The following is a 24,643-nucleotide window of genomic DNA, read 5'->3' as shown; positions in this document are numbered from 1 at the left end:
ACATAAATCTTGCAGGTATCATTCCTAAAAGTTATAAATTCTGCATGCTTGTCTACTTAGAACTATAGACTACCCCCCCTTAATCCCCCTTGTATGTTTGCCCATCACCAGAACCCTTTATTTATTATTATTATACTTTAGCCTTATCTTGAAAGTTTCTAGATGTCCTATATGCTCTACTAAATCCTTTGATTATTGTTTTCACAGTTCTAAATGTTCTATATGCTCTACTAATTCTTTTCACTATTGTTTCATAAGGTAGGTTCTCAGGGCCTGTCCGAAAACTGCAGTTTTCTAAGCCTTAGCATGACTACTACTTTATCTACATTAGTCCTTTTTTTCATTATTTCGGTATCACAATGGCCCAGGAACCTGCAGGGGCCAAGGGCTTGGCAGGGAGCTGGTGACAGGTGAATCCCTGCTCCAACACAATCCATCTTCCAGCAGCCCCCAGACTGCTGGGGGATTGTGATCACCTGAAGGTGAGGGTGGGGCTTGGAGAATTACTCAGGTGTGGCACTTCCCACATCCACAGCACCCCATTTCCCAACCCTGCAGGCATCAAACTAGTCCAGTCTTCATCCCCAGAGCAGATTCCAGAGGGGAATATCTCCTGCCTTGCCCCTCACCCTGTCATAGTTGTGGCCACTGAGCCATCCCAGAGCCCCTGGGTCCTGCTCTGCACAGCTGCCATACATGGGTATGCCAGGGACCCCATCTCCAACAAGGCTCCCATTCCAGCCTTGTCCCTCTCAGGGACTTGCCCACAGCTCCCCAGGGCCCTTGTCCCTACTCTGCGTCTCTGCAATGCCGTGGCCCTGGGCCCAGGCCAGCAATGACCCAGAGCAGGATGTGCCCATGCTCAGGGCTGTGGGGGAGCTGGTGTTGTCCCCAGGCAGCCACTGGGATAAAACTGGGAAAACATTGGTGATCATTCACGGGGAGGGATGTTGGTGGCATGCTTGCACCTCCTGATGAGCCCTGTTTACCCTGGTGCCTGGGGCATCAAGAGGACATTTAGCATTTGGGGTGTCCAGGAATTGAAAATCCCCTGAGAAGTGGTTCCTCTGAGCTGTCCATGGCTTCAATTTATTTTTAACATTCCACAACATTAATGAAGGCTTTTGCTTCTCTCTGTTCACAGGGACACTGCAGATCTAGCAAAGATGTGTTGTGGGCAGTTGGGCAAACATTTCAGGTGACTGCATTCCTGGAATTTGTCCAAGGAGCTGCAGGGCCCAGGAAGATTTTTCTGTGTAGTGCCCCAGGGATGAGAGAGCAGAGTGTCCCCATGGAGGATTCTTGACCAGATGGACAAGTGCTCTGATGTCATTGGTGTGCTGGTCTGCTCTTGGAATGGAACTGAGGAAATGTCCACAGGGTCCTGATGCCAGAACTTTGGCTGAGGACAGGTCCAGGTTTCCCTAGAGATCAGTGCCACTCAGGGGGATGGCACTGGACAGCCACTGGCCATGTGCCAACAGCTCAGGGAGAACAAGCTGGACAGGCACAGAGGCTCCTAGTGTGGCCAGATTGGCCTTGCAGCTTCAGGGACAGCACGGGAATGTCCCTGCCTCCCTGGGGCTGTGTCTGAGCTGTGCAGATCTGTCCCTGCAGCTGCTACCAGCATTTCAGCAGCGAGGGATTTCCCTTCCTGATTGACTGGCACTTCTGTGTGAAAAATGTACAACACAGTCCTCAGCTGTGGAAAGATGGAGACTTCATGGAGCAGCTCCAAAGGAGGCTGAGATGCTCCAAGTGTTGGAGCACCTTTGGGACAGAGACAGGCTGGGAGAGTTGGGGCTGTTCAGCCTGGAGCAGAAAAGGCCATGGGGACACCCCAGTGTGGCCTTGCAGGACTTCAAGGCACCTCACAGGAACTGTGAGCAGAAGTGTTTTAGTAGGGCCTGTTGGAACTGGAGAAGGGGAAATGATTTTCAATTAGAACAGGATTAGTTCAGACTGGACAAAAGAAAGACATTTTTCCTGCTGAGGGTGGTGAAACACTGGCACAGGTTTCCCAGAGAGCTGGTTGATGCCCCATTACTGGAAACATTCCAGGCCTGCTTGGAGCAACATGATGGAGCAAAAGATGTCTCTGCTGCCACCCCACAGGAGGCACTGGGGTGTCAGCTACCAGAGGGGTCGGTGTCTCTGTAGGATGCAATTCGCCCAGGGAGCAGAGAGAACACACAGCACCACAGGTGGCAGGAATGTCTTCCCATGGAGACGGGAATACTCTGCATCAACAGGCTCAGGCTGCCCAGTTTTGCCTCTTTGTAGATAGGCACAAGGCTCAGAAGAGACTGAGAACCAGGAGCTGGCACAGTGTTTTTGACACCACTTGGTTTCCTGAGGGCCTAGAGTATCCCAGGTTCCCTTTGGTTCCCTGAGGCCCCACAATGTCCCAAGGATCCCTGGAGAGCCCAAGGCCCTGAGGTGTCCCAATGGATCCTTGGTTCCAAGTGGCCTTGCTGTGTCCCAGGGGCCTCTGGATTCCATGAGACCCCACAGGGTCACTGTGTCCCCCTGTTTCCACAGGGCACAGTGTCACAATGGCCTCTGAGCATCTTTAGGCACCAGAGTCTCACAGCATCCCTTCAGTTCTATGAAGTGCACAGTGTCACAATGTCCCCTTGGTTGCTGCAGTGTCACAATGATTGCTGGCAGCCAGGAGACCCTGAGGTATCCCAGTGGGTGGTTCCATGTGTTACATATGTGATATATGCTAATTAAATTTTAACAATATTGGCAAAATTGTTCCATTATAATTAATCAAAAATTGTATTTAATTGCTATAAAGCAAGAAATATATAAAGGAAATGGTTAAACAAAGCAGAAAAAATCATCCTCCAGATGTTTGGTGGGAGGCAGGATAGGAAGGGTACAGGTCTAAGAACAAGTGTCTAGAAATAGGTTTTTGACCTTGAATGGAGCCAAATTGCCATGATTCCAAAACACTGGACACTGGACTGAGGCCTGTTTTGGGAACATGTGTTTATTATATAACTCTAAGCTCAGTGCTCCTGCGCCACCTGAGAGGTCACACAGCAAACACTGAGGAAGACCCAGAGCCTTCATCGGAAACAAGACCCCAAAAGGAGGAGAGACCCCGACCACTGGTGACACATGTACAACACAACAGAGTGATGTAGATTTTAGGAATGTAAATGAGGAGAAGCTTTCTAGAAAATTCTGTATTAATATGCATTAGTAACCAGTATATAAGTGAGATTTTAGCTTGGCTGATTTGGTTCAGTGTGAGGAATGGCGCTGCCCGTATTCCCGGTCAAGGATCCCCCGGTCAGTTTTGCTTATGCTTTATTCAACCAAACCATTGGACGTCTATTATACTTAAATTGCTGCTAGATTTTGTATTTACTTCAATTTGTATAACTCATATATTTTGATTGTATTCATATATATACAATTGCTATTAATATATTACTGCTAAATTTAATTTGTGGTTTGATTAACTGGACAAAATCGAACACATCAAATATCCATTTCTAACACATGAAGCCCCAGAGTTTCACAGTCTCCTTTTGGTTCCAGGAAGGCCCCTGGCCCCAAAGGGGCCTCTGGATTCTCCAAAAGCCCACAAAGTCCCAGGGCCCCTGTGATCCCCTGGGTCCCTGCAGCGTCACAATGTCCCCAGGAGGCCCCGCAGTGCCACAGCTGAGCAGCACAGGAGTGGGCACAGCAGCAGGGCAGGTTTGGCAGCAGCAGAAGAGCAAGAGCAGCAGCTGTGGAACAAGAGGGGAGCAGGGCAGGAGTGGTTAAGGAGCAGAGGAGCAGCGAGAGATGAGCAGCGCTGGAGCAGGAGTGCAGCAGGGGTGGCACAGTGGTGAGGAGCAGAGGAACTGTGATGGAACAGCAGCAGAGCAGCCCTGGAGCAGCTCCTGAGTAGCAGGGCAGTGAGCATGGCAAGGTGAGGCAGTGGGGCACAGCAGGCACAGCCATGGAGCAGTGGGGCACAGGCCTGGCAGCCGTGCAGGGCCGGCGCAGATGCCGAAGCTGCGGGACACAGAGCGGCTGTGAGCGCTGTGTCCTGCAGGAGCCGCCCTGCACAGCAGAGCCGTGCCCCTCAGGCTGCCCCAGAGCGGGGAAACAGCAACTGCTGCTGGGCTGGGGCAGCTGTGCATGGCCTGCATCTCATGGGCACTGGGGGCTCTGATCCTGCTCACTGTGGCCGCTTCTGTGCTGCGGGACCCTTCCCGTTCATCTGGAGTCATGAACTCAGGAGAAACTGGGCACAAAAGGAATCAAACTGCCTTCTCTGCTGCAGGGAGACACAACTCAGGAGAAGTTTAATGAATTCTGATTATGGAACCAAACTGGGTCAATTATTGGCCTGTGATTTTGTTCTACACCAGGGACAGATTCCAAATTACTGTAATTATTTAGTAAGAACAACAAGGAAGGTGCCTCACCATCGGGATGTTGCAAAGTGAGTGAAGAATGTTTTTGGTCATAATGATCCAGTAAACAGTTTGAATTCTTTTCTCTCCTTCCTTATTTCTTGCTTACTTGGGGATTAAGCCTCCAACTCTTCCTGCAGTTCTGCTTTCCATAATCTTCTCCATAGTTAGAATGTGCCAAATGAACAGTGGCAAGACAGAAGAATGGACCATAAAAACTTCCAGCTTTCTTGTTGTGGCCTCTGAAATTCAAGGATTTTGAGACTTCTGGTTTTTAAAGTATTCACCACATCTCACTCTTCTAAATTTTGCCCCAGCATAAAACCCTCCTGTTGCCCTCTTTGGGAACTGCCCCTCAAAACTGAGAGAACCACAGTGGAATCAAAGGTTTGAGCTCATTGCTGTGCTGACATCACCTTGGAGAGGAATTGAGGAAGTGTCTCAGGGTTCTAATTGCAGAACAATGGCCAAGGAGAGGTCCAAGCTTCCTTGGAGATCAGTGCCAGTCAGGGGATGGAATTGCTCAGCAACTGACCACGTGCCAACAGCCCAGGGAGAATGAGCTGGACACACACGGAGGCTCCCAGTGCAGCTGGATTGGCCCCCAGCTTTGGGGACCCCAGGAGAATGTCCCTGCTTCCCTTGGGGCTGTGCCTGAACAGCGCAGAAACTGTCCCTACACGTGCTCCAGCATGTAGGGATGAGTAAGTGGGATGAGTTTCCTCTCCTCTCAACCACTGTCTCAGCATGAAAGAGCTGGGCTTTGCCTGCTCCAGGGAAAGGCACCAGTGGCACAGCCCATGTGTCATCCCCTTTTTTTTCTGCAGCACTGCCAGCTTGGGCACAAGGAGTTTGGATTTGGAACCTCCCTGGAATAGGGAAGCTTTGCTACAGAAGCTGGAAGATAACCCAAAAGCCCCAAAAGCATTTCAGCAGGAGAACTCCTGCTCCAGGGTGTGTGGGGCAGAGCAGGAGGGCTGCTCTGACTCGCCACCCTGCTCTAGGCACTTGTACTTAGCAGGAACAAACCCCACAAATGCCTTCTCTGAGCAGCAGTGGAGAGGCCCTGTGTCCATCCTGGCACCCAAAAGGGACACTCAGGGCTCCTGGCACGGGTGGGATCAGTGGCCTGGCACAGCAGCCCCAAAGCAGCAGCAAGGATGTGTCTCTGGTGGACATGGTGCAGAGTGTGCTCAGAAACCCCCATTGCAAAGGGACAGAACCCATCCTTATTTCTGGAAGGACAGCAGGATGCCACAGACTGTCTGTGCTGCAGGCTCAGGAAGGTCTCACTGGGAAGGAGTGGCCAGAGCCCCTCTTGGGACTGGCCCAGATGCTCCGTTCATCACTGGCAGGGACAAGCTCCAGACTGGGGCTGTCAGCAACCCATCCAGGAGCCCGTGGGCTTTTGTGATGCCTTGAGCATGGACAAGGGTTAAGAGCTGTTTGGCTTGGCCAGGACCTCAGAGGATCCTTCTCTCTCAGGGCTGTTGTTGGGTCCAAGAACAGCAGGTGCCCACTGGGGCCTTGATAGGGCAGCAATGGCACCATCACACATAAATTTCCCACAACTTTCTCTCTTTTTTTTTTTATTTTCAATGCAGGTGGACAGGGAGGGATATCCAGGGTTTGTTTAGCTCTCTGCTGCCTGGAGTTGTGGCTACTGGGAGCTGTTTCTCTCTATCCAAGCCTTTTCTCTGCCAGTGATGCCACAGCCCAGCCCAGCCCTGGGGGCTCAGCTCTGCCCTGCACTCCCCTCCCAGCACAGGGCACTGCCCAGGGGCATCTCCCTGCCAGCAGGGCCTTAAGGGCAGCTCAAACAAACTGAGATGCTGCAAGCCAAGGTGGTGCTGCTGCTGTCTGTAACCAGAGGAGGGTGAGGAGACACTTTGTGAGGGAGATGTGAGGCAGATCTGCTGATGCCCAACAGGACAGTGGAGGAGTCTCAGTAACACAGACACACCTGACAGCCCCTTTCCCTTCCCTTGAGGAGTGAGCTGAGAGCAGCCCTGACCATGCAGCACCATCTCCACAGCAGAAGGTATTTGCCCTGATGGGGTGGCTCCTTCCACCTCCAACTTCTCCCCACAGTCCCTGGGGAGCTGCCAGGCAGGCTGAGAGCTGTCCCTGGCAGGTGGCACATCTCCTGGCTGGCCAAGAGCCCTGAGGGCTGCAGGAGCTGCTCTGCAGGACAGCCCTGGCTGCAGCCCCAGCTTCAGCTCCTGCAGCCATCCCTGGCAGCTTTGAAACTGCCCTTCAATCCTTCCCAGGGCTCTGCTCTGCTGTTCTCAGTGTCCACTCCATGGAGCACAGAGCTCCTTTGTCCCTATACAATGGTCATGCTCTTGCAGCCTCCAAACCCCACTGTGGGAGATTTCTGGGCCTTCTCCAAAGTGTTGGCAAATTAAATCTTTGTTCTCATAATCTAAGGAAATCACCAGAGGATAAGGCAGGCAGATCTGTCTGTCCTGGTTGCTTTTGTCAGAGCTCAGCCCTTGAATATTTGCAATTTTAGATGTAGAATCCCAATTTTGGCCATTGACACTTAGGTGAGAAGGGCAGTTCTTTTCCACTAGAAGGAAAGCACTGAGCCCAGTGTTTGGTGGTAGATGAGGGTCAGCCCACAGGAGGCCAAGGCCAGTCAGAGTTGCCTCTTCTGGCAGATTTTGGCTGGGAGTTAGCCTTGCATTCAGGGAAATTTTTAGGGAGAGTACACATTTAAGCCATGGGCACCTGAATAAAAGGGTTCTTTTCTGTTGGAAGGAAAGCATGGAGCCCCAGTGCTGTAGGGGCTGATGAGAGGCAGCCCTGGAAATGCCAGGATCAGCCAGACCTGCTAGGTGGCCCCAGGAGGCCAAAGCATCCAGACTCATTCCATGTGCTGTGGCACAGAACCAGCCCTCTTGCCCACCATCCCCGTGAGGAGGAGCGATGTTGGTCCCTGCCAGCATCTCTGATAAGCCCTGTTTACCCAGGGCCTGCAGCACCAAGGAGAAATTCACCATCTTGGACTTCCAGGAAGGAAAATCCACAGTGAAGTGGTTCCTGAGAGCTGTCTGTGGCTGTGATTGCTGTTTGCCATTCCAGGGCATTAGTGAAGGGTTGTGCTTCTCTCTTTCCACAGTGACACTCTGGAACCATCAGAGATGTGCTGTGGGCCAGCTGGGAAAATGTGGCTGCTGGGCCTGGGGTCAAAGCCCCTGGCTGTCACAGACATGCCCAGACAGGGAGCCCCGCAAGGAGCAGCCTCTCCTGGAGTCTCAGGCAGGCTCAGCCCAAGGTACCTGCATGCAGGCAATGCCTGATATTCAGGCAAGCAGCTCAGTGCCTTGCCAGGTGCCTCGGCTGGCACAGAGATGAGAGACCAGGACGTGCTGTACAGAGGTTCTGCAGAGTTCTTTATTGTCTTCTCTTACCAAGGGAAGGCCAGGGACAGCAGCACTCCACTGAACTGGGTAAAAGTGGGGCTTTTATAGGATTAGTGTGGCTGGAGAGAGTGACAAATAGCTTAGGGTTTTGGAAATATGACCAATGGGTTTACAAGCAGGAAAAGTGCAGGGCTTGAAGCAGCGAAAAGGGTTTCCTGGTGTATTTGCCATGACTAAACAATTCTTATCTAGGGGATAGCTCTCCAGGAAGGCCTTGCAGGGCTCTCTGTTCCCTCCACAGGAAAACATTTCAGGCCACTGCCTTGACTGCTGGCTCTGGAACTTGCCCAAGGAGCCACAGTGCCCACGAGGGAAGATTTTCCTCTGGAATGTTGTTGCTTTGTGCCCATGGAGGAGAGAGCAGAGTGTCCCTGTGGGGAAATCTTCACCAGAAGGACAAGTGCTCTGATGTCATTGTTGTTCTGACATCACCTTGGAGGGGAATTCAGGAAGTGTCTGCAGGGTCCTCGCTGGGAAACTTTGGCTTGGGAGAGGTCCAGGCTTCCCTGGAGATCAGTGCCAGTCAGGGGGATGGCATTGGACAGTCACTGACCATGTGCCAACAGCCTGGAGACAATGAGCTGGACACACACTGAGTCTCCCAGTGCGAGTGGAGTGACCTCCCATATCCTGGGAACCCTGTGGGAATGTCACTTTCTCTCTGGGGGCTGTCTCAGACCTCTAGAAACTGTCCCTACAGTTGTATGACCCTACACTTGTGGCACCCTTTGAGTACAAAGGAGTTTCCCCTTTCCTATCAACAGTGTCTTCTGCATAAACAACTTGCAAGAGGCTTCTCAGCACAGGAAAGACTCAGAACTCATGGAGCTGTTCCAGAGGAGGACACTAAGACACTCTGAGAGCTGCAGCACCTCTGTGACAGAGACAGGCAGGGAGAGCTGGGGCTGTTCAGCCTGGAAAAGAAAAGGCTGTGGGGAGAACCCATTGTGACCTTTCAGGACATCAAGGCACCTCCACCTTTCACTTTCAAGGCACTGAGAAAACAACAAACCTTCACTAATGCTCTGGAATGTCAAACGAGAATCCCAGGCATGGACAGCTCTCAGGAACCACTTCTCAGGGAATTTTCACTTCTTGGATACTTCAAATGATGAATGTCTTCCTGGTGCCCCAGGCCCTAGGTAAACAGGGCTCATCAGAGATGCAGGCAGGTCACCAACATCCCTCCCCCTGACTGGCACCTCTGCCCAGCTTGATCCCAGTGGCTGCCTGGGGACAAACACCAGCTCCCCCACAGCCCTGGGCATGGGCACATCCTGCTCTGGGCCATTGCTGGCCTGGGCCCAGGGCCAGGGCATGGCAGAGACACTGAGTGGGGACAAGGGCCCTGGGGAGCTGTGGGCAAGTCCCAGAGAGGGACAGTGCTGGAATGGGAGCCTTGTTGGAGATGGGGTCCCTGGCACCCCCATGTGTGGCAGCTGTGCAGAGCAGGACCCAGGGGCTCTGAGATGGCTCAGTGGTCACAACTGTGACAGGGTGAGGGGCAGGGCAGGAGATATTCCCCTCTGCTATGGGGCTTGAAACTGAACTCGTTTGGTGCCTGCAGGGTTGATAAATGGGGTACTGTGGATGTGGGAAGTGCCACACTTGAGTAATTCCCCAAGCCCCAGCCTCACCTTCAGGTGATCACAATCCCCCAGCACTCTGGGGGCTGGTGGAAGATGGATTGTGTTGGAGCAGGGATTCACCTGTCTCCAGTTCCCTTCCCTTAGGTGCCTGGGCCCTTGCAGGGGCAGCTGCCCCATGCAGGAAGCTGCAGGGATGATGGGTGAGGGGGCTGGATCCGTGCCACATGTGGGATGGACTCTGTGCCAGAGTTGGGCTTGTGACAGGGGCTGGGGGCTGTGCAAAGCCAGGCTTTGGCCTAGGAGTTGTCATGGACAGGGAAGGAAGGAGTCCTGGAAGGGATAAATGTGCTCCTCACCTGGCATAGCCTCAACCAGCACTGCCACTGCTAGATGATGTGAGACCCTGTCACGATCCGCCCAACCCCAGCGGGAGTCGTGACTGGTTCTTTTATGGATCTCAGAGTCCAAAAGACACAGCAGGGGACATAACCAGTTTACTTTTACAGAAATGCACTTTATTTAGTGCCAACCAAAATGTGATAGTGGGACAGAGAGAGAGAGAGAGAGAGAGAGAGAGAGAGAGAGAGAAAGGGGGGTCGGGATTATAGCTACCAAGACAGGCAGATGAATCCTCGTGGAGCCAGCCAATAGATGTCTGTTGCTGTCTGGGGAGATCTCGGGGGTCTCCTCTGAGAAAGTCACTTTTATAGTCCTTTCCCAAAGCAAGTGGCTTCTGGCCAAAAGGTGGGAAGATTTATGGACTATTGTATGTGGAGATCGTTACCCTGAGGAACAGGTGGAAACAGGACATTTCAAGGCACACCAAACCATCTTTGTTGTTATGGACACACGCAGGGCAGCACATACCGGACCAGTCCATTGTTCTTCCATCTGTGGGAGCTTTGTTGAGTCAGCGCCCCGTGACTAGTTGTCATGAGAAACCAGTCCTGGTAGACATCACCTGCGGAACAGTCACTTGGCATTCCTCCCATCCCTGGCCAGCGCAGGCCTCAGGCGAGGGTCATTGGGCAGAAACAGACAAGAGGCTCAGATGGACTCTCACACCCTGTAATTTCAAACTTATAATAATTTGGAGGAAAGGGGGGGGGGTCGTATTTTCCATTCAACGAAGGTTCCTGGGCACACACCTGTCTTTAAATCAACACAGACCCTGAGTAAGTCCAAAGAGTATCTACAAAGATCTATGTAACCCAGGAAGCTTTATATATGAGATGCACCTGCAATATTTAGTCAACGGGATATTTTTTAGCTAAGAAATTAAAATCAATAGAATATTGTTAATGTAGGGAAGCTCAAAGTTACCCTCCAACTAGAAATGGATGAGGTGTCAATAAAATAATTCAAGGTATGAAATAAAAAAAACGTGATTCAGGAGAATTGGACCATGCATGCGCCACGAGCTGTTGGAGTAACAAATGTTGCCTTGAGACATGTTATCAGGAAAGAGTTAAACAAAGACCAGTGCCAGCAGCAACAGCAGCATCGCTCTGGACAGCACGTACCTGAGAAAGAACTGGATTAACAAGTTACTTCTTCTACTACAACATACGAAGAGGATACTTTTCATGCTCTACTGACCCTGGATTTTGAGAGAAAAACAGCTGTCAAGAGCACTAATTTATTGTAGAATTGTGATGAGGTCTGCGAGCAGTAGCTACAGATAACTTTTAGGTTTAGAGAGGTAATACTGAACCCTTCCTAATACAATTTTAATTCAACAACATTTTTATTGTTGGTATCTCCCATCTCTTCATGCATACCAACAAGCAGCCAGTCTGAACAAACCAGCTGGAGGACAGAATGACAAAGATGATGATGAAGAGACCCCTTCCCAAAATTACCTGCAAAGGATGCTGTGCTGCAGCACTGCTCCATGAAAGAGTAGCACTATGGAGCAAGGTATCTACTTCACTGTTCCATGAAGGACAGGCTGTTGGGGGGGTGGCTATGATAATGCTCTGGATGTTGAAGCATATATAAACCCTTTCTTGTCTTTTTTTTCACTGGACATATCTTGGTGAATAAATACCTGGACATCCATAACTTCTGGCCAGAGTTGATATCAAGAAAGTTCATCCAACAGACCATGGATATAAGATTTTAAACACTTTGTTTCAGCCATTTCTTTCAATTTAGCAACCCCTTAAATAGCCAGGGTCATCCTGAAACCAGATAAATGATCTGATGGTAGCAGAGAGGAGTAAGGAGCACTGGGCCCCTCTCAGGTGCTGGCTCTGGCCCACAGCAGCTTCCACTGAGCAAGAGGCAAATGCATATTGCCAAGAGTTGAAACACAGCAGGCCAGCAAGATGTGAAAAGTGTGTGCATAAAGGCCTTTGAATTCACAGCTCTCAAAGAGAGCTCTGGGACTCGCAGCTGGACAGAGATGCTCCTGCTCACATCTCTGTCCAAAGCAGGGTAGCACACCCTGCTGCAGGTGCTTGGCTTGGTCTCTGCAGGTGCAGGCAGATGCCAAACATGCTCTTCAAACCTTCTCCCTTCCCCTGCCCGTCTCCCAAGGGCAGTGGGCCTCAAGGATTGAAAGGACCACAGAGAGACAAAGGGGGACACTTGCACCTACCTCAGATCTTTGGCAAGCACTTACTTTCCTTAAGAAGCAAGGCCCTTTTCTGCAAAGGCGTTTCCCCAAATGGGTAGCTTTCTCTGGGAACAACAACACACTCTTCAGAAGCCCTGAGAAGGCTGAATTACTTCTGAACATTTCAGAACAGGCACTCCAGCTCAAGTTCGTGTTCCCCCAAGTGTGTTTCCAGGTGGAGGTTCAGACGTGCAGCCCCAGGCCCCCTACAAACACAAGCTGCCTGCTGCCTCTGCACCTGCCCCAACTCCTGCCAGGGGTAATGGCAACAAAACCAGGCTGTTCCTGGCCAGAGCCCAGAGCCCTGCTCCTGCGGGATGCTCTTGCCAGCACCTTCCAGGACTCTCTGCTGTGCACGCAGCACTTTTCATGCCTGCTCTCAACAAGCTTTGGCACACAGAGGACAACCTGGCTGGCTCTGCCATCAGCACACCCCACACTCAGGCAAAGGAAGAAGCAGCAGGGGCCGTTTTGCAGCCATGCCTGAGAGAGACTGGAAGGGTGCCCTCGCTCTGGTCTTGCTTGGCTTTCTGACTGGGTCTGAGACAGGGGCTGCAGTTCCTCACTTGCGGGGACCAGATCCGCACCCAGGATCCCAGCAGTGCCTGACAGTGGTCTGGACACTGGCACGGTCATGCCTCGAGTCTCGGGCACTGTGCTGCTGCTTCATTTGCTCTTTGGCACACCCAAAGCTCCCTGTTAAGTCCTGATGGTTTATGGTTCTGCTCTCTTGCTGACCCTGTGCAGGGATGAAGCATTGCTGTGCTTTCAGGAAGCCATTCTTGAAACCTTCCAGCATTCCAAGCTCCTTTGCCCTCTGTGGACGCTTGCCACGCTATGTCTCTCATCTGGGTTCAGAGCATACTCAGGTTTGCTCTTCTAAATCCCAGGGGCTTCAGGGTTCTCAGCAAGATCTTGAACTCCACAGTGTTGTGAAACTGGACCTTCAGCACAGAGACCTTTCCAGCCTGATCTGCCCTTCGTCCTCTGAGTCTGTGCACAAAACACGGCACAGAACAGAATGGCAGGAGAGGCCTGTGTGTCCCAGGACTCCAGATTTGCGCTGCTTCAGCTGCACAGAGATGCAGTCAAAGTGAGGAAGCCAAACTTTATTAATGGAAGGTGAAGCAAAGGGGAGGAAAAAAAGTGGAACAAAAGGGATGGGCACAGTCTGAGGACTGGAGGGAGGGAGTAGTCCAAAGGGAGAAATAGTGGAGGGAAGAAGAGAGGATGGATAGTGTCTGAAGGCTGGAGGGAGAGAGCTATCTATAGGCAGGGAGAGGGCTGAAGCCACGCAACTTTCCCACAGGCCCAGCTGTTCCAATCATCAGCTGTGCCTGAAGCTCCAGCTGCTCTCTTCTGGTCTCAAGGCAGCCTCATCATCCATAGGATCTAGAGGTTTTAAAGGAATGCTGGTTCTTCTGAGGCAGCAGATGAGCATGGTTCTGCAGCTCTTCCGTTGAATATCTCTTGAACTTGTCCTTTTGTCTGGGAAGGGCTGTCGCCTCGTCTCAGGGCTTGAAGGGCTGGAAGAGAGGAACAGAGCCACGGTCACAGCCCAGATCTGTGGGAATCCAAGGAAACCTTCCTGCTAGGGCCATCCCAGTCAGCTCTTGCCATGGCCACAAGACAGGAAGGGCCAAGAGGATCAACTGCAAGGTGCTGGCCACGAAACCCCTGCCGCATCCCTGAAATCTTTCTGTGCTCTGTGTGCGCCACCCCACGAATGCACACGGTGTGAAGCCCTCCCCAGCCGGGGCAGGGATTGCAGCTCCTCCTGACAGCCCCTGCTGACAGCCCGCTGCCCTCACTCACCTCTGCAGATCAGTGGCAGCTCCTGCTGCTCCCGCAAGATGCGCCCAGCGAGCCCTGGGAACACAGAGCCCGTCATGGCTCTGCCCGGCGGCACAGCTCCCTGCCCGTGGTGCTGCCAGCCCTGCGGCCACTCGCCCCGTGGCCCAGCAGGGCTCAGCCCGGGCCCTTGCCCAAGGGCATGGCTGCGGGAGGGTGGCAGCAGCCTAGAGGGCAGCCGGGGCTCCACGGCGCCAGGCCCGGATGTCAGAAGCTGCCGGGGCAGCAGCCGGGGCTGGGGCTGAGCTGCGCCAGGGCGAGGAGGGGAGGGAGCCCGGGCTCACCAATGAACCTGATGGCCGCCTCTCGCAGGGGCTCCTGAGGGCTCTGCAGATACGGCAGCGCCTGGCGCAGGTGCTCGAACGCTCGGCTCCTGTCCTCTGCCAGCTGCGGAGAGTGGCGGGAGGGAAGGCTCGGGGCGGGCTCTGCCCCTTTGCCCGGCGCTGCCCGCGCCCGGCCCCAGCCTCCGCTGCCCACAGAGCCCTGAGGTGCAGCCAGCAGCCGCTGGGCCGGGCTCTGCAGGGGCACAGGGCTGGCTGCTGCCCGGGGAGCCGCGGTGCCGGCCCGCCCCGCAGCCCCGCTGGGCCGGGGCTCCCAGGGCAGCCGGCTCGGGGCCGCAGGAGCGGGAGCACAGCCCATGCGGCCCCTGCGGGCAGCGCTGGGCAGGGCCACAGCTGCCAGCCGCACACAGTGAGCGCCGCGCTCAGGGGGCTCTCCCGGCTGAGGCTGGGCCTTCCAGGCTGTCCTTACCTGGCACTTGGCGAATATCCAGAGCTTCTCTGTCTTCACCAGTTGCATGAGATTCTTCTTGTTCAGGAATTTGGCTGCACAATGCAGCGTTTCCTGAGAGGCCTGGAGAGCAGCAGAGATGCAGAGATGGCACTGCAGTTCAGGGCACAGGACCCGCATCCCTGTGCCAAGGCCTGGGAGAGGCTGCAGCTCGCCAGGCACCAGAGCAGGAGGGAGCCGAGCCCCCTGCCAGGGAACCACCAGCAGGCCACGAGTCCTCACCTCTGCCACAGTCTGATTTTCGTCATGGCAGTGGAATAAAAGTGGGAGTAGGCTCTGATACACAGTTGACTTAAGGGGCTTTTTTCCCTCGTCTACTACCAATTCCATCACCTTGCAGAAGAGCTCAAGGGAGAGCAGCTGCACATGGCTGTTGTCCTGGAGGAAAGGAAAATCCGTCAGCACCAACTGCTCCAATCTCCCTGAACAATGGCCCAAATAATCCGCACAGGACAGAGTTTCTGGGCAGCATCCAGTGCCCATGGCTGGGGACACCGAGTCTTACATTGTCAAATAGCACCAGGAGTGCCTCGGCCAGCTTTGGTGCGGTGGTGCTGGATATCAGGATGTCATGGTTCTGGAGCATATTTGTGAACACACGGAGGGTCATACCAACCACCTCTCCATCTCCATCATGCAGCAGATCCAAAAGGTTTTGAGACAGGCTACACATTTTTCTGGCCTGTTGGGAACACAAGGCAGTGTTGTCAAGCCATGAACGGCTGCACCACCAGTACTGCCCTGGCACTGCAACCCCACCCTGCTGCCACAGATCCCAGAGGCCAAAGGCCTGTCCCAAAGAACTCAGGAAGGTGAGGCAAGAGAGCTGGGAGTGTCTGCCCCAGCTCCTGAAGCCCAGCCAGCCCAAGGGGCTGCTTTCCCCAGTGCAGTTTCAGCCGTTGCCCCCTTCTCACCATCAAGGGATCCTTGCTGAGCACCACAAGGCCTCTGAGTGCCAGATGACGCCTCTCCCTGCAATTGCTCTGCACGTATCTTGACATGATTTCAAGGATGCTGTCAGCACATTTAGTCAAACCCAAGCACTCCAGCACCTGGAAGGCACAGGGCAGTTACAGGGGACCTGGCAAGCAGGAGCCCGGAACTGCACAGGGCTGGGCCCAGACAGCAGCACAGGGCAAGGGCACTGTCCCAGGCAGCTGTGGCTGCAAGAGGACAGAGAGCTGGGAGGCAGCTCAGCAAGGCAGGCTCAGGCCATCAGGCTCACTTCCACAAGGAATGCCAGGAAAGGCAGATCCCAGCGTGGCTCCTCCCTGCTGAGCTGCACAAGCAGGCGGCGTGCAATCCCAAAACACAAGGAGAGGGAAACACGGCGCATCTCCCTGGCAGGGTGAAAAGGCACCAAGACATTAAGGTGGGCAGGCAAACCTCTCTCAGGACTGACTCACAGAGATCCAGTCTTTGCCCAGCATCCCTGGAGGTGATGTGGTCACTATGGGAGGCTGCCCCTTTAGGGCACCTCCTCTCCCAGCCTTTTCCAGTCTGCTTGACTGTCCCTTGGTGACAAGGACCCCTGGCCCATGACCACAGGGACTGTGTGGGGCACCCCAGGAACAGAGCACAAATGTTGGGGGCAGAGGGGAAATGGGGGGTCTCACCTGGCCAGCAGACCTGCTGCATAGTGCTGGGTGTCAGCACAGAGCAGAGTGTCCCAGCCACGCTTGCGCTCGATTGCCATCACCTCAGGCTCATACTGCAGACAGAAGAGCAGAGCCTTCATGGCCTGCACTGCAAACCTGTGTGCAGAGCAAAGTCCAGGTCACACTGGGAGCACTGGTGCTGGCCAGAAGGCCATGGGAAGGACAGGAGGACTGGAACCTGTTGGGCTTGCTGGGAAGGCAGTGCTGCTCCTGGCACGCTCTCCAGAAGTTCTCGACTTCCTCTGGCATCTGCTGCTGTGTGCTCATGACAACGTGGAAGAGCAGAGCCACAAAGAGGCGGGAGGAATAAAGGATCATTGCCTTGTGGCACTGAGGCACAATCAGCCAGACGACCAGAGTTGCCTGCAAAAGAAGCAGCCCAAGACAGCGCTCAGTGCTGAGGTGTCTGTGGGGCAGGGCCCATGGGGAGAGGCAGGAGGAGCAGCGGGCCTGGTGCCCTCTGAGCCTGTCCCTAGCCCACATTTCAGCTCAGTGCCTGAGGCACGGAGAGGATGGAGAAGTGCTGGAGAGGTGATGGGGCAGCAAGCAGAGGCCAGTTCCAGAAACTCACAGCCAGGGCAAAAACGTCTTTGTTGTCCCCATCAGAGGTGCATGTGCTGTGCACAGGCCAATCCTCCATCACACAGAGCAGAGTTGGCAGCACCTTCTCCACTGTTGGTCCTGACGAGCCTATGGCTCTCCACATGCTTGCAGCAGCTCTGTGGGATCAGAGCTCTGTGTCAGGGGGGGTCTCAGTCCGTGGGGCCCAGGTGACAGAGCCCTGGTGCCCTGAGGATCAGGGAGGGAAACAGAGCTCAGGAAACAGAGGGGACCTGAGGGCCCCGAACCTCTCTGCTTGTCTGGCAGAGCCCATTGGACAGGCTGTACAGGGTGGTGGCCCTAAAGGCTGGTGAGCCCTGAGCTCTCTCAAGGCACATGGGTCCCGTACCTGTCACATGTTGGGGCACAGCGCAGGAGGGTCAGCACCACGTCAGCAGGGTGTTCTCCAGCCAGCCTCCGAATGTCAGTGCGCAGTCTGGCATCCACAGTGACGTGGGACTCGAGACTTTGGTGAATGCTTTTCACCATGGCTGGCACCTGGAGGGAGTGGGGAAGACTTGGAGCGCTGTCCATGGGAGCAACTCCCCAGCTTCCTCCAAGAAGTGCTTCTGTTCCTGTCACACTGTGCTGGCCTCAAAGATTGTGGGGTCTCAGAGACCATGCCATGTGTCGGGACCCAATCCTGTGAGCCCTCCAGTTCTGCCACAGGCTGCTTACATGCTGCTGAGTAGAAACACAAGGGTTCTTGAAATAGTTCAGGATGAGTTCCTGGCTCAGACTGGGAGTGGGAGTGGTGTCAGTATTTGCAATGCCCAGAGGCTCTCTGGTGTCTGCGTTTGTAATGGCCACGTCCTCAGTCACTGCTATGTCAGCCATTGCCCTGTCATCATCATCATTTCTTTCTGTGTCAGAGTCATCTGAGTGCTCAGGAAAATCCAGGCTGACATCAGGCTCTTCCTGGAGCTCAGTCAGCCTGGAGTCAGGCTTGGCTGTGCTGCGTGTGGCTGGGGTGCTGGTCTTTCTGCGCCGAATGCGTAGGAGCCTTTGGAACATCTGCAGGAGAACAAAGGACCGGAAAGAGAGGCAAGTTCCATGCAATGCTCCAAGGGCTGTGCTGGGCTGAGCAGTGACAGCAGGGCCAGCCCAGGTGGGGATGGCTGCAGGTACCTTCACTGTTCTGCAGAATTGTCCACAGGCAGGGTCTGGCTCTTGTGACCGGTCCACAGCTGCACCTGGCAAAGAGCAAGCACAGCCAGAGCTGAGGGGCTGCGGGAGAGGCCGGAGAACAGAGCCCAGCCCTGCGCTCCCCAGAATGGGACAGCCTGGGGACGCCCCAGGGGATGGAGCACGGCCGCTGCGGGGTGTCTGCCCGGCCCCTCTTCTGTCCTGTGCCTGGGCATGTCCACAGGGGATGGGATGGGATGGGATGGGATGGGATGGGATGGGATGGGATGGGATGGGATGGGATGGGATGGGATGGGATGGGATGGGATGGGATGGGGACAAGCTGCCAGCAGCCATCAGTCCTGTGGCCCAGCTATGCCACTCACCATCTTGTATTGGCTGAAGCAGGTCCAGATTTCCAGGCTGTTGTGCTGGGGAAACTTCAGGGTTTTTCTTTTTTTTCCCTTTGAAAACATTGAACAGACTGAGAACTCTGCCTGCCATGGCAGAATCTGGCCTTGAGGGCACCTAGTAGAGAGGTGCCTCAGGAAAGCTGAGAGGCAACAAGTCGTGCAGTTGTGCCTTGAAGACACCCACGACAGAGAAGCCTCAGAAAGGCTGCAGGATGGCAAGTCCTGCACTCTGGTCCTGAGGGCTCCTGCCACAAGGACAGGAGACTCCTCGTAAACGATTCAGGTCACCAAATCCACGACTACACCTGCCGCGAGTGCACCTGCAAAAGAAAATCCTCGGGAAGGCCACAGGACACGAAGTCCCACAGTCTTGCCACGAGGTCACCTGCAGGAATAAGGCCTTGGAAGTGCTCCGGGTCAGACAGAGTGAGTGTGCTGTGCGGGGGCTCCTCACGGCACTGCTCCGGTGCGTCCTGTCCCGGCGCGGGCTCCAGAGCACTGTGGCAGTCGACCAGTCACCGCCGGCTCCTGAGTCACCACACATCACAAAGGGTCCTTGGACAACATTCCGTGACACGGTGACCATGCTGCACCGTGTCACAAAGGGCCCTTGCACACACTGCCACTTGCCCTGGGGCCACCCTCAGCCCACCCAAAGTGTCCCAGGTTGGAAGGAATTCCTTGGCCCAAGTGTCTAAGACAGCGTGACAGGAATGTTAGGAATTGCTCAAACAATCAGTGAACACTGTCCTGCTCTGTGGGCTCAAGGCATTTAAGAATCCTCAATCCAGGAAACCTTTCCTTCCCAATTGCTCAACTCAAGTATTTTCAAAAAGTTGCTAACTTCCCAAATTAATTGTCATAGTCTGAGAATGTGATAGATTTAGAAGTTTGCATCCCATCTTAAAGCAGCAGTGTTTGCCTTAACGTCATCCATTGAGAGTCATTTTACAAAATAGCACTACACAGAGGCAAAAAAAAAAGACCATTCTTTGGTTTGCAAATGGTTTTCAATGAAGAGATGATGATATCCTAATTTTATGAAGGAATAAAAGCTCGCAAGAAATGCAAGTCCACTCAGTGTTACACAAATAGCCCAAACAAATGAGTCGGTAACAAAATGGCTAATCCTCCTCTTGCTACAGATATCTAAATGGCTTATAAATTACAGCTCTCCCCTCTTCTTCCCTGGGGAAGAATCAGGACCACGAACAGAAAAAATCACAGCTATTCCTTCTGCCCTCCATAACCAAAGCTATGCCAAACCACAGATGCTGCCTTTAAATTGACTCAAATTCCAGCCTAGGCCTCTCACCTTCCACACAACTCCTCCCCCACGATGCCCACCAACCCCAACCCCCCCAGATAGTAACACAGAAGCCTCAGCAGCCCGCCAGGACCCCCAGCTGTCCCCATCCCTCCGCAGAGCTTTCCCAGCCTCCAGCACAGCCCCTGGTTCCCTGCAGGAGCCGTGAGATGGCAATCAGGAGGATCTGCTCCAAGGCCAGCCCCGGTAGCAAGCTCAGGCTGCCAGGACTATGGTTCCTGGATCATCCTTCCCACCAACCCTTCCTGTGCTCAGCTCTCACATTCGCACATTGGATTGGGGTTGGCCTGGCAAGCTCTTTCTCCAGCTCCCTCTTTACTCTTGGGAGAGGTAGGACATTCCACAGGAGAGCAACTGGTGCCACAAGGAGTGGGTGGCATCAGGCAGCTCTGGAGGGAACCCTCAGGATTGCTGTATCCTGAGGGAACACTGTTTGCCTTGACCTGCAAGCAGCTGGAAATGCTTAAAATCAACTGCCTCAGCTTCCAGGACCTCTCTTGGCCAGCATCCTGATGTGCATGCAGGACTGCTGCGAGGGACTGCTGGGACCCAGTGGGACAGGGGCAGCTGTCTCGTGTCCATATAGCACCTCCTGACAGAGCTGGGCTCATCCTCAAACCAGACAAACGATCTGGTGACAGCAGAGAGGAGCAAGGAGCACTGGGCTGGCTCCTCGCAGGGTGTCTCAGCTGGGCTTGCTCCACAACACGCCCCCGTTTGAAGGGCTGCTAATGCCCAGCTGCCAGAAATGCCTTGTTCTCTTCAAGGCCCACAGGAAGAGCCAGTGAGCAGGATACCTTGGGGTATATGTGGGCATGTGAATCCAGAGCAATCTTGGAGTTTGCTAATTGTACACTGCTCATACTGTATTAAAAAGAAGAGATTTTAGTATTGTTCTGTAATGTGCATTATGACTTTGGCATTCCTCAAGTGTTCATTTTGGCAGTAGTACTAGTTTCTAATCTTTTTTTGGTATTTGAATTGCCACATAGAACTGAGAGGAGTAAACAACCCCAACTATTTTAAACTACAGTTATGATTTGTTTTTTAAATTTGGATGAAAATCAGCTTAAACCTTCTTTGTGCCAGCACTGGAATAGTAAGTAAGAAAAGAATTACCATTTAAAAAACAGTGACTGTGAAGAATCTGCAAGTGAATTGTTTTGATTAATTGGTACAACCTTGGGCTGATGGGGCTTCGTATTAAAATTTATTCCTTACTTTGGGAAGATATTTTTCCTTGATAGGTGTTTTTGTGACTGTAATAGTGCTTTTGCTTTAGAAAATCATCAGTTTTGTTGTCTTTTATGCTCTCTCTAAAATGCCTGCATAATTTGGCATTAATCCACCTGGATTTTTTCTTATTTTCTTGCTCTGTAAGGAAAGATGGAGCAACTGGAATGGTGATAAACATAGGAGAGACTATGTGAGCTGGGAGCTGGAGCAAGGCAGGCAGAGCCTGTGAGATTGATGAATTCTCAGGGACTTTGCTGGTGATAAAAGGTTTGGAGGAGTGGCTGATTCCCTGAGGGCTGTGCAGACCTTCAGAGGGTCCTGGACTGGTGGGAGAGAGATGGGCAGAGAGGAACCTTTGGAAATCCCACAAAGGCAAATGCAGATCCTGCACCTGAGGAGGAGCAACCCCAGCACCAGCAGAGGCTGGGGCAACCTTTGGGAATCAGCTCTGAGTAGAAGGGTTGGGGAGCTGAGACAGGAGTGTATATAAGTACATGGGGTGGAATTTCAGAAATCAAGTGTCCTGTCTGAGACTGAAGGCTTTGGAGAGCTGCAAAAACACCAGAACAGTTGCAGCTATAAAAGCCAACAGAGAACAGGTTTTTGGTATAGAGAATGAGTGTTGCAATCAAAGGCAGGATAGGAAATAATGTGAATTGGGGAACAGAGATGACCCTGATGCTTTGTAGCTATAAACCTACTCAGAGTTCAGTTGTTTTCTTGAATTTTTCACCCACACCTTCCTCTGTGTCAAAATGCCATTTATAGATGTTCTGGCTAGAAGCCAGGTGGACACTTCTGAGAGAAACTGGTGCCAGGACAGGAATATCCCACTGAAGGTTGCTATTTCCAGTTAAGAGGTTAGTTAGACTCAAACATTGAGGAGGCTTTACACCATCTGTGGGGAGGGAAATGCATGATTCAACAGTGTTTCTAGTTAACAAAGTTATAAATGCATGATTCAACAGTGTTTCTAGTTAAGAAGTTAAATGCATGATTCAACAGTGTTTCTAGTTAAGAAAGTTATTAACTATTCCTAGACTTGTCCCTTCATCTTCAGGGATCAGCTGTTCAAATCCAACCAGGCAAAACTTGAGCAGCTTATCTAAACCAGGTGGCATGAAAGGAAATTTGGTGTGCAGAAGAAAATAAGTTTTGTCTCTGGGCAAACAGATTGTGCAGGGTTTATCTGTGGCTCTGCACTCCTGTGGACCCCAAGAGCAGCCAGGTGCTGATAACTATCAAAGAGAGCTGGGGCTGGCTCAGGCAGCCTGTTCCTAAACCAAAATACAGCCTTTAGCCCAGATGGGAACCTGAGATGGGACTCTGGAATCACAGAGCTTGATCATTCGGTCTTGTACAGCAATCCTGAGATATTCAGGATTCATGCTTTTACTGCTGAGCCTGATTCCTGGCAGCTGGGCCGGGTGGAACAGGGGATGCTGAGGGGACCATGACTCCAATTCTGTTTGGGAATTCCTGTTCAATCCTGCCAGCCTGGCCTGGAGCTGCACATCCCAGTCCTCACATGCTGAAATTAATCCAAGTTGTTTAGTCTGCTTTCCTGAATAAAAATTCTCTGTGAAGCAGATGGAGCAGTTCAGCCCTAACTGCCCAGCTTGCTTCAAGTTTCTACAGCACACTTTTTTGTGCAACACCAGCTTTTGCAAATTCAAAAAGAGAAAACAAATTAATAGATAATAACTAGATTAATAAAAAATCAAGACACTGAAATAACAAAGTTTTATTCCTGATACCCAAAAGGCAAATATTTATTAAGGATCTGCGGGAACTTCAGCTGTTTTCCTGCTTTGTCCTGCAGAGGATTTGTCTAAACCCTAAATATGTTAATCTCCTGAAATGTGACACAGGGGTTTTTTCCTGTTAAGACCTGAAAGACTTTGAGGTTTATAAATATAAGGGAGAGTAACTGCAAGGTGCTGTACTGTATTTATATTGGTCTTTTAATAAGTAATAAAATTACAGACGGACCACGCTGCAAGAAAAATTCCTCAGGATACCTGGTTATTCCCAATATTACTGCTGTAATTTAGTAGGGAGAGACAGTCAACAAGTCATGTCTGAATAACACCATGCTAATGTTGTTCTCTCTTCCTTGAGCCTGCTCTCAAAATATCTGATTGACAAAGATAAAGGAATTTTAAGAGCTATTTTGGTTCTTTCAGAGAAAGTTCAACATTGAGAAGGGATTGGGGTGATTAGGAGGCTGTAGTTACCTATCATTTTCAGTGCTGTCTATTGTAATAAAAATGATAAATGTGCCCTGTTGGTGTTCTGCTGGTATTTAGAGTTTCTAAGTCCCTCAGCTGTGAGCTGGGTTCCCATGATGGTGGAAGTATCCTGCCTCTTGCTTGCTGGATGTACTGGAACAAAGAGCTCAGCAGATTATGAGAATTATCACAAATGAATTACTTGGATTTCACTGGGCTCAGACTGAAAGAGTAAATCAGGTTTGATATAGAAAATACTTCTTCCCTGTGAGGGTGGTGAGGTCCTGGAACAGGTTGGCCAGAGAAGCATAGTAAATAAATTTTCAGAAATCTTAGTATCTGTCCCATTCATTTTCCATAGGTCCTGCTTTGGTTTTAGTATGTCACCTTCTCAGCTGGTTGCCATTTGTGTCCTGCTTTTGCTCCTGCCTTTCTTTGTCTGCTCTTTCTCCTTCCCAGTGTCTCTCTTAACTCAGGGCAGCTCCCAGCCAAAGACCCTACTCTGAATATTTTTCCCAATCCAGGAGCTAAAACACAGCCCTGGATGAAGTGATGGAGGATGGCAGTGAAATGTCACAATCTGACCTTTCGCCACCTGGGTCTTGGCCCCTTCAGAGCTTTGCTGTGAAGGGCAGGAACACCTTTTCCTTGCTGGAAGCTGGAATTCCAGTCCATTGGACTATGTGCCATGGGTCTCAGAGGACAATTACCAAGGCTGCCAGGGTGCTGCTCCTCTCAAGGGAGCTGTGCAGGGTCAGGGTCAAGGTCCAGCAGCTGGGTGGGCTCCTAGAGCACACAGCAAAGGTTTGCTGCACATCCTCCAGCTGGAAGCAGAGGGAAGTAGAGAAGGGAGTCCCTGACAATGCTGGAATGCTTGTGGCTGGAAGCCTGCCCATGGGTTAGGATGCCATAAGGGAGAGGCGCTTCTGCCCCACTGAAGGTGCAAATGAGACCATAGGAGGACAACAAACAGATTTTACTGGACATGGATTTTAATGAATGAAAAATGGGAGCTAGGGACATAGAAATATTTACTATTTCTTCATTATCATCTAAGTCTTCTTCTTTCCCTTCTTCTTTTTCTTCTTCTTTTCCTCCTTCTTAATTGCTACTACTACTCTTTCTTCTTCATCTTCTTCTTATTCCTATTTTATTTTTTATTCTTATTTATTGCTCCTATTTCTTCTTCATTATCATATGTGGGAATAGAACTAGAGAGCAGAACTGCAAGCACTGCTCAGCTTGTCACAACCAACAGGGATGTGTTAGCCATAGCAGGCTGCAAGCCTTGGCAAGAGTATACGGGATTTTAAAGGAGGAATGTAAAAGATAAGAAAGTGCTTGGTATGGGGTGC

General features: G+C 52.0%; 1 protein-coding gene across 1 annotated transcript; it reads right to left on the bottom strand.

Annotated features, from left to right (window-relative positions):
- Nucleotides 1–13,194: 13,194 nt before the first annotated feature.
- Nucleotides 13,195–19,080, bottom strand: LOC306815752 (uncharacterized protein; the record flags this gene model as incomplete). Its single annotated transcript, XM_079332299.1, has 13 exons — nucleotides 13,195–13,584; nucleotides 14,194–14,296; nucleotides 14,660–14,761; nucleotides 14,921–15,076; nucleotides 15,204–15,380; nucleotides 15,613–15,750; nucleotides 15,924–16,038; nucleotides 16,613–16,719; nucleotides 16,928–17,075; nucleotides 17,306–17,454; nucleotides 17,635–17,970; nucleotides 18,085–18,149; nucleotides 19,032–19,080. The coding sequence occupies 13 exons, from the start codon at nucleotides 19,078–19,080 to the stop codon at nucleotides 13,460–13,462; spliced, it is 1,770 nt and encodes a 589-aa protein (XP_079188425.1). The 3' UTR covers nucleotides 13,195–13,459.
- Nucleotides 19,081–24,643: the final 5,563 nt, after the last annotated feature.

The sequence above is a fragment of the Erithacus rubecula genome (genome assembly GCF_903797595.1).
Source record: "Erithacus rubecula genome assembly, contig: scaffold_210_arrow_ctg1, whole genome shotgun sequence".
In the NCBI taxonomy this organism is placed as follows: Eukaryota; Metazoa; Chordata; class Aves; order Passeriformes; family Muscicapidae; genus Erithacus; species Erithacus rubecula.
This window is presented reverse-complemented; position numbering and strand designations above follow the sequence as displayed.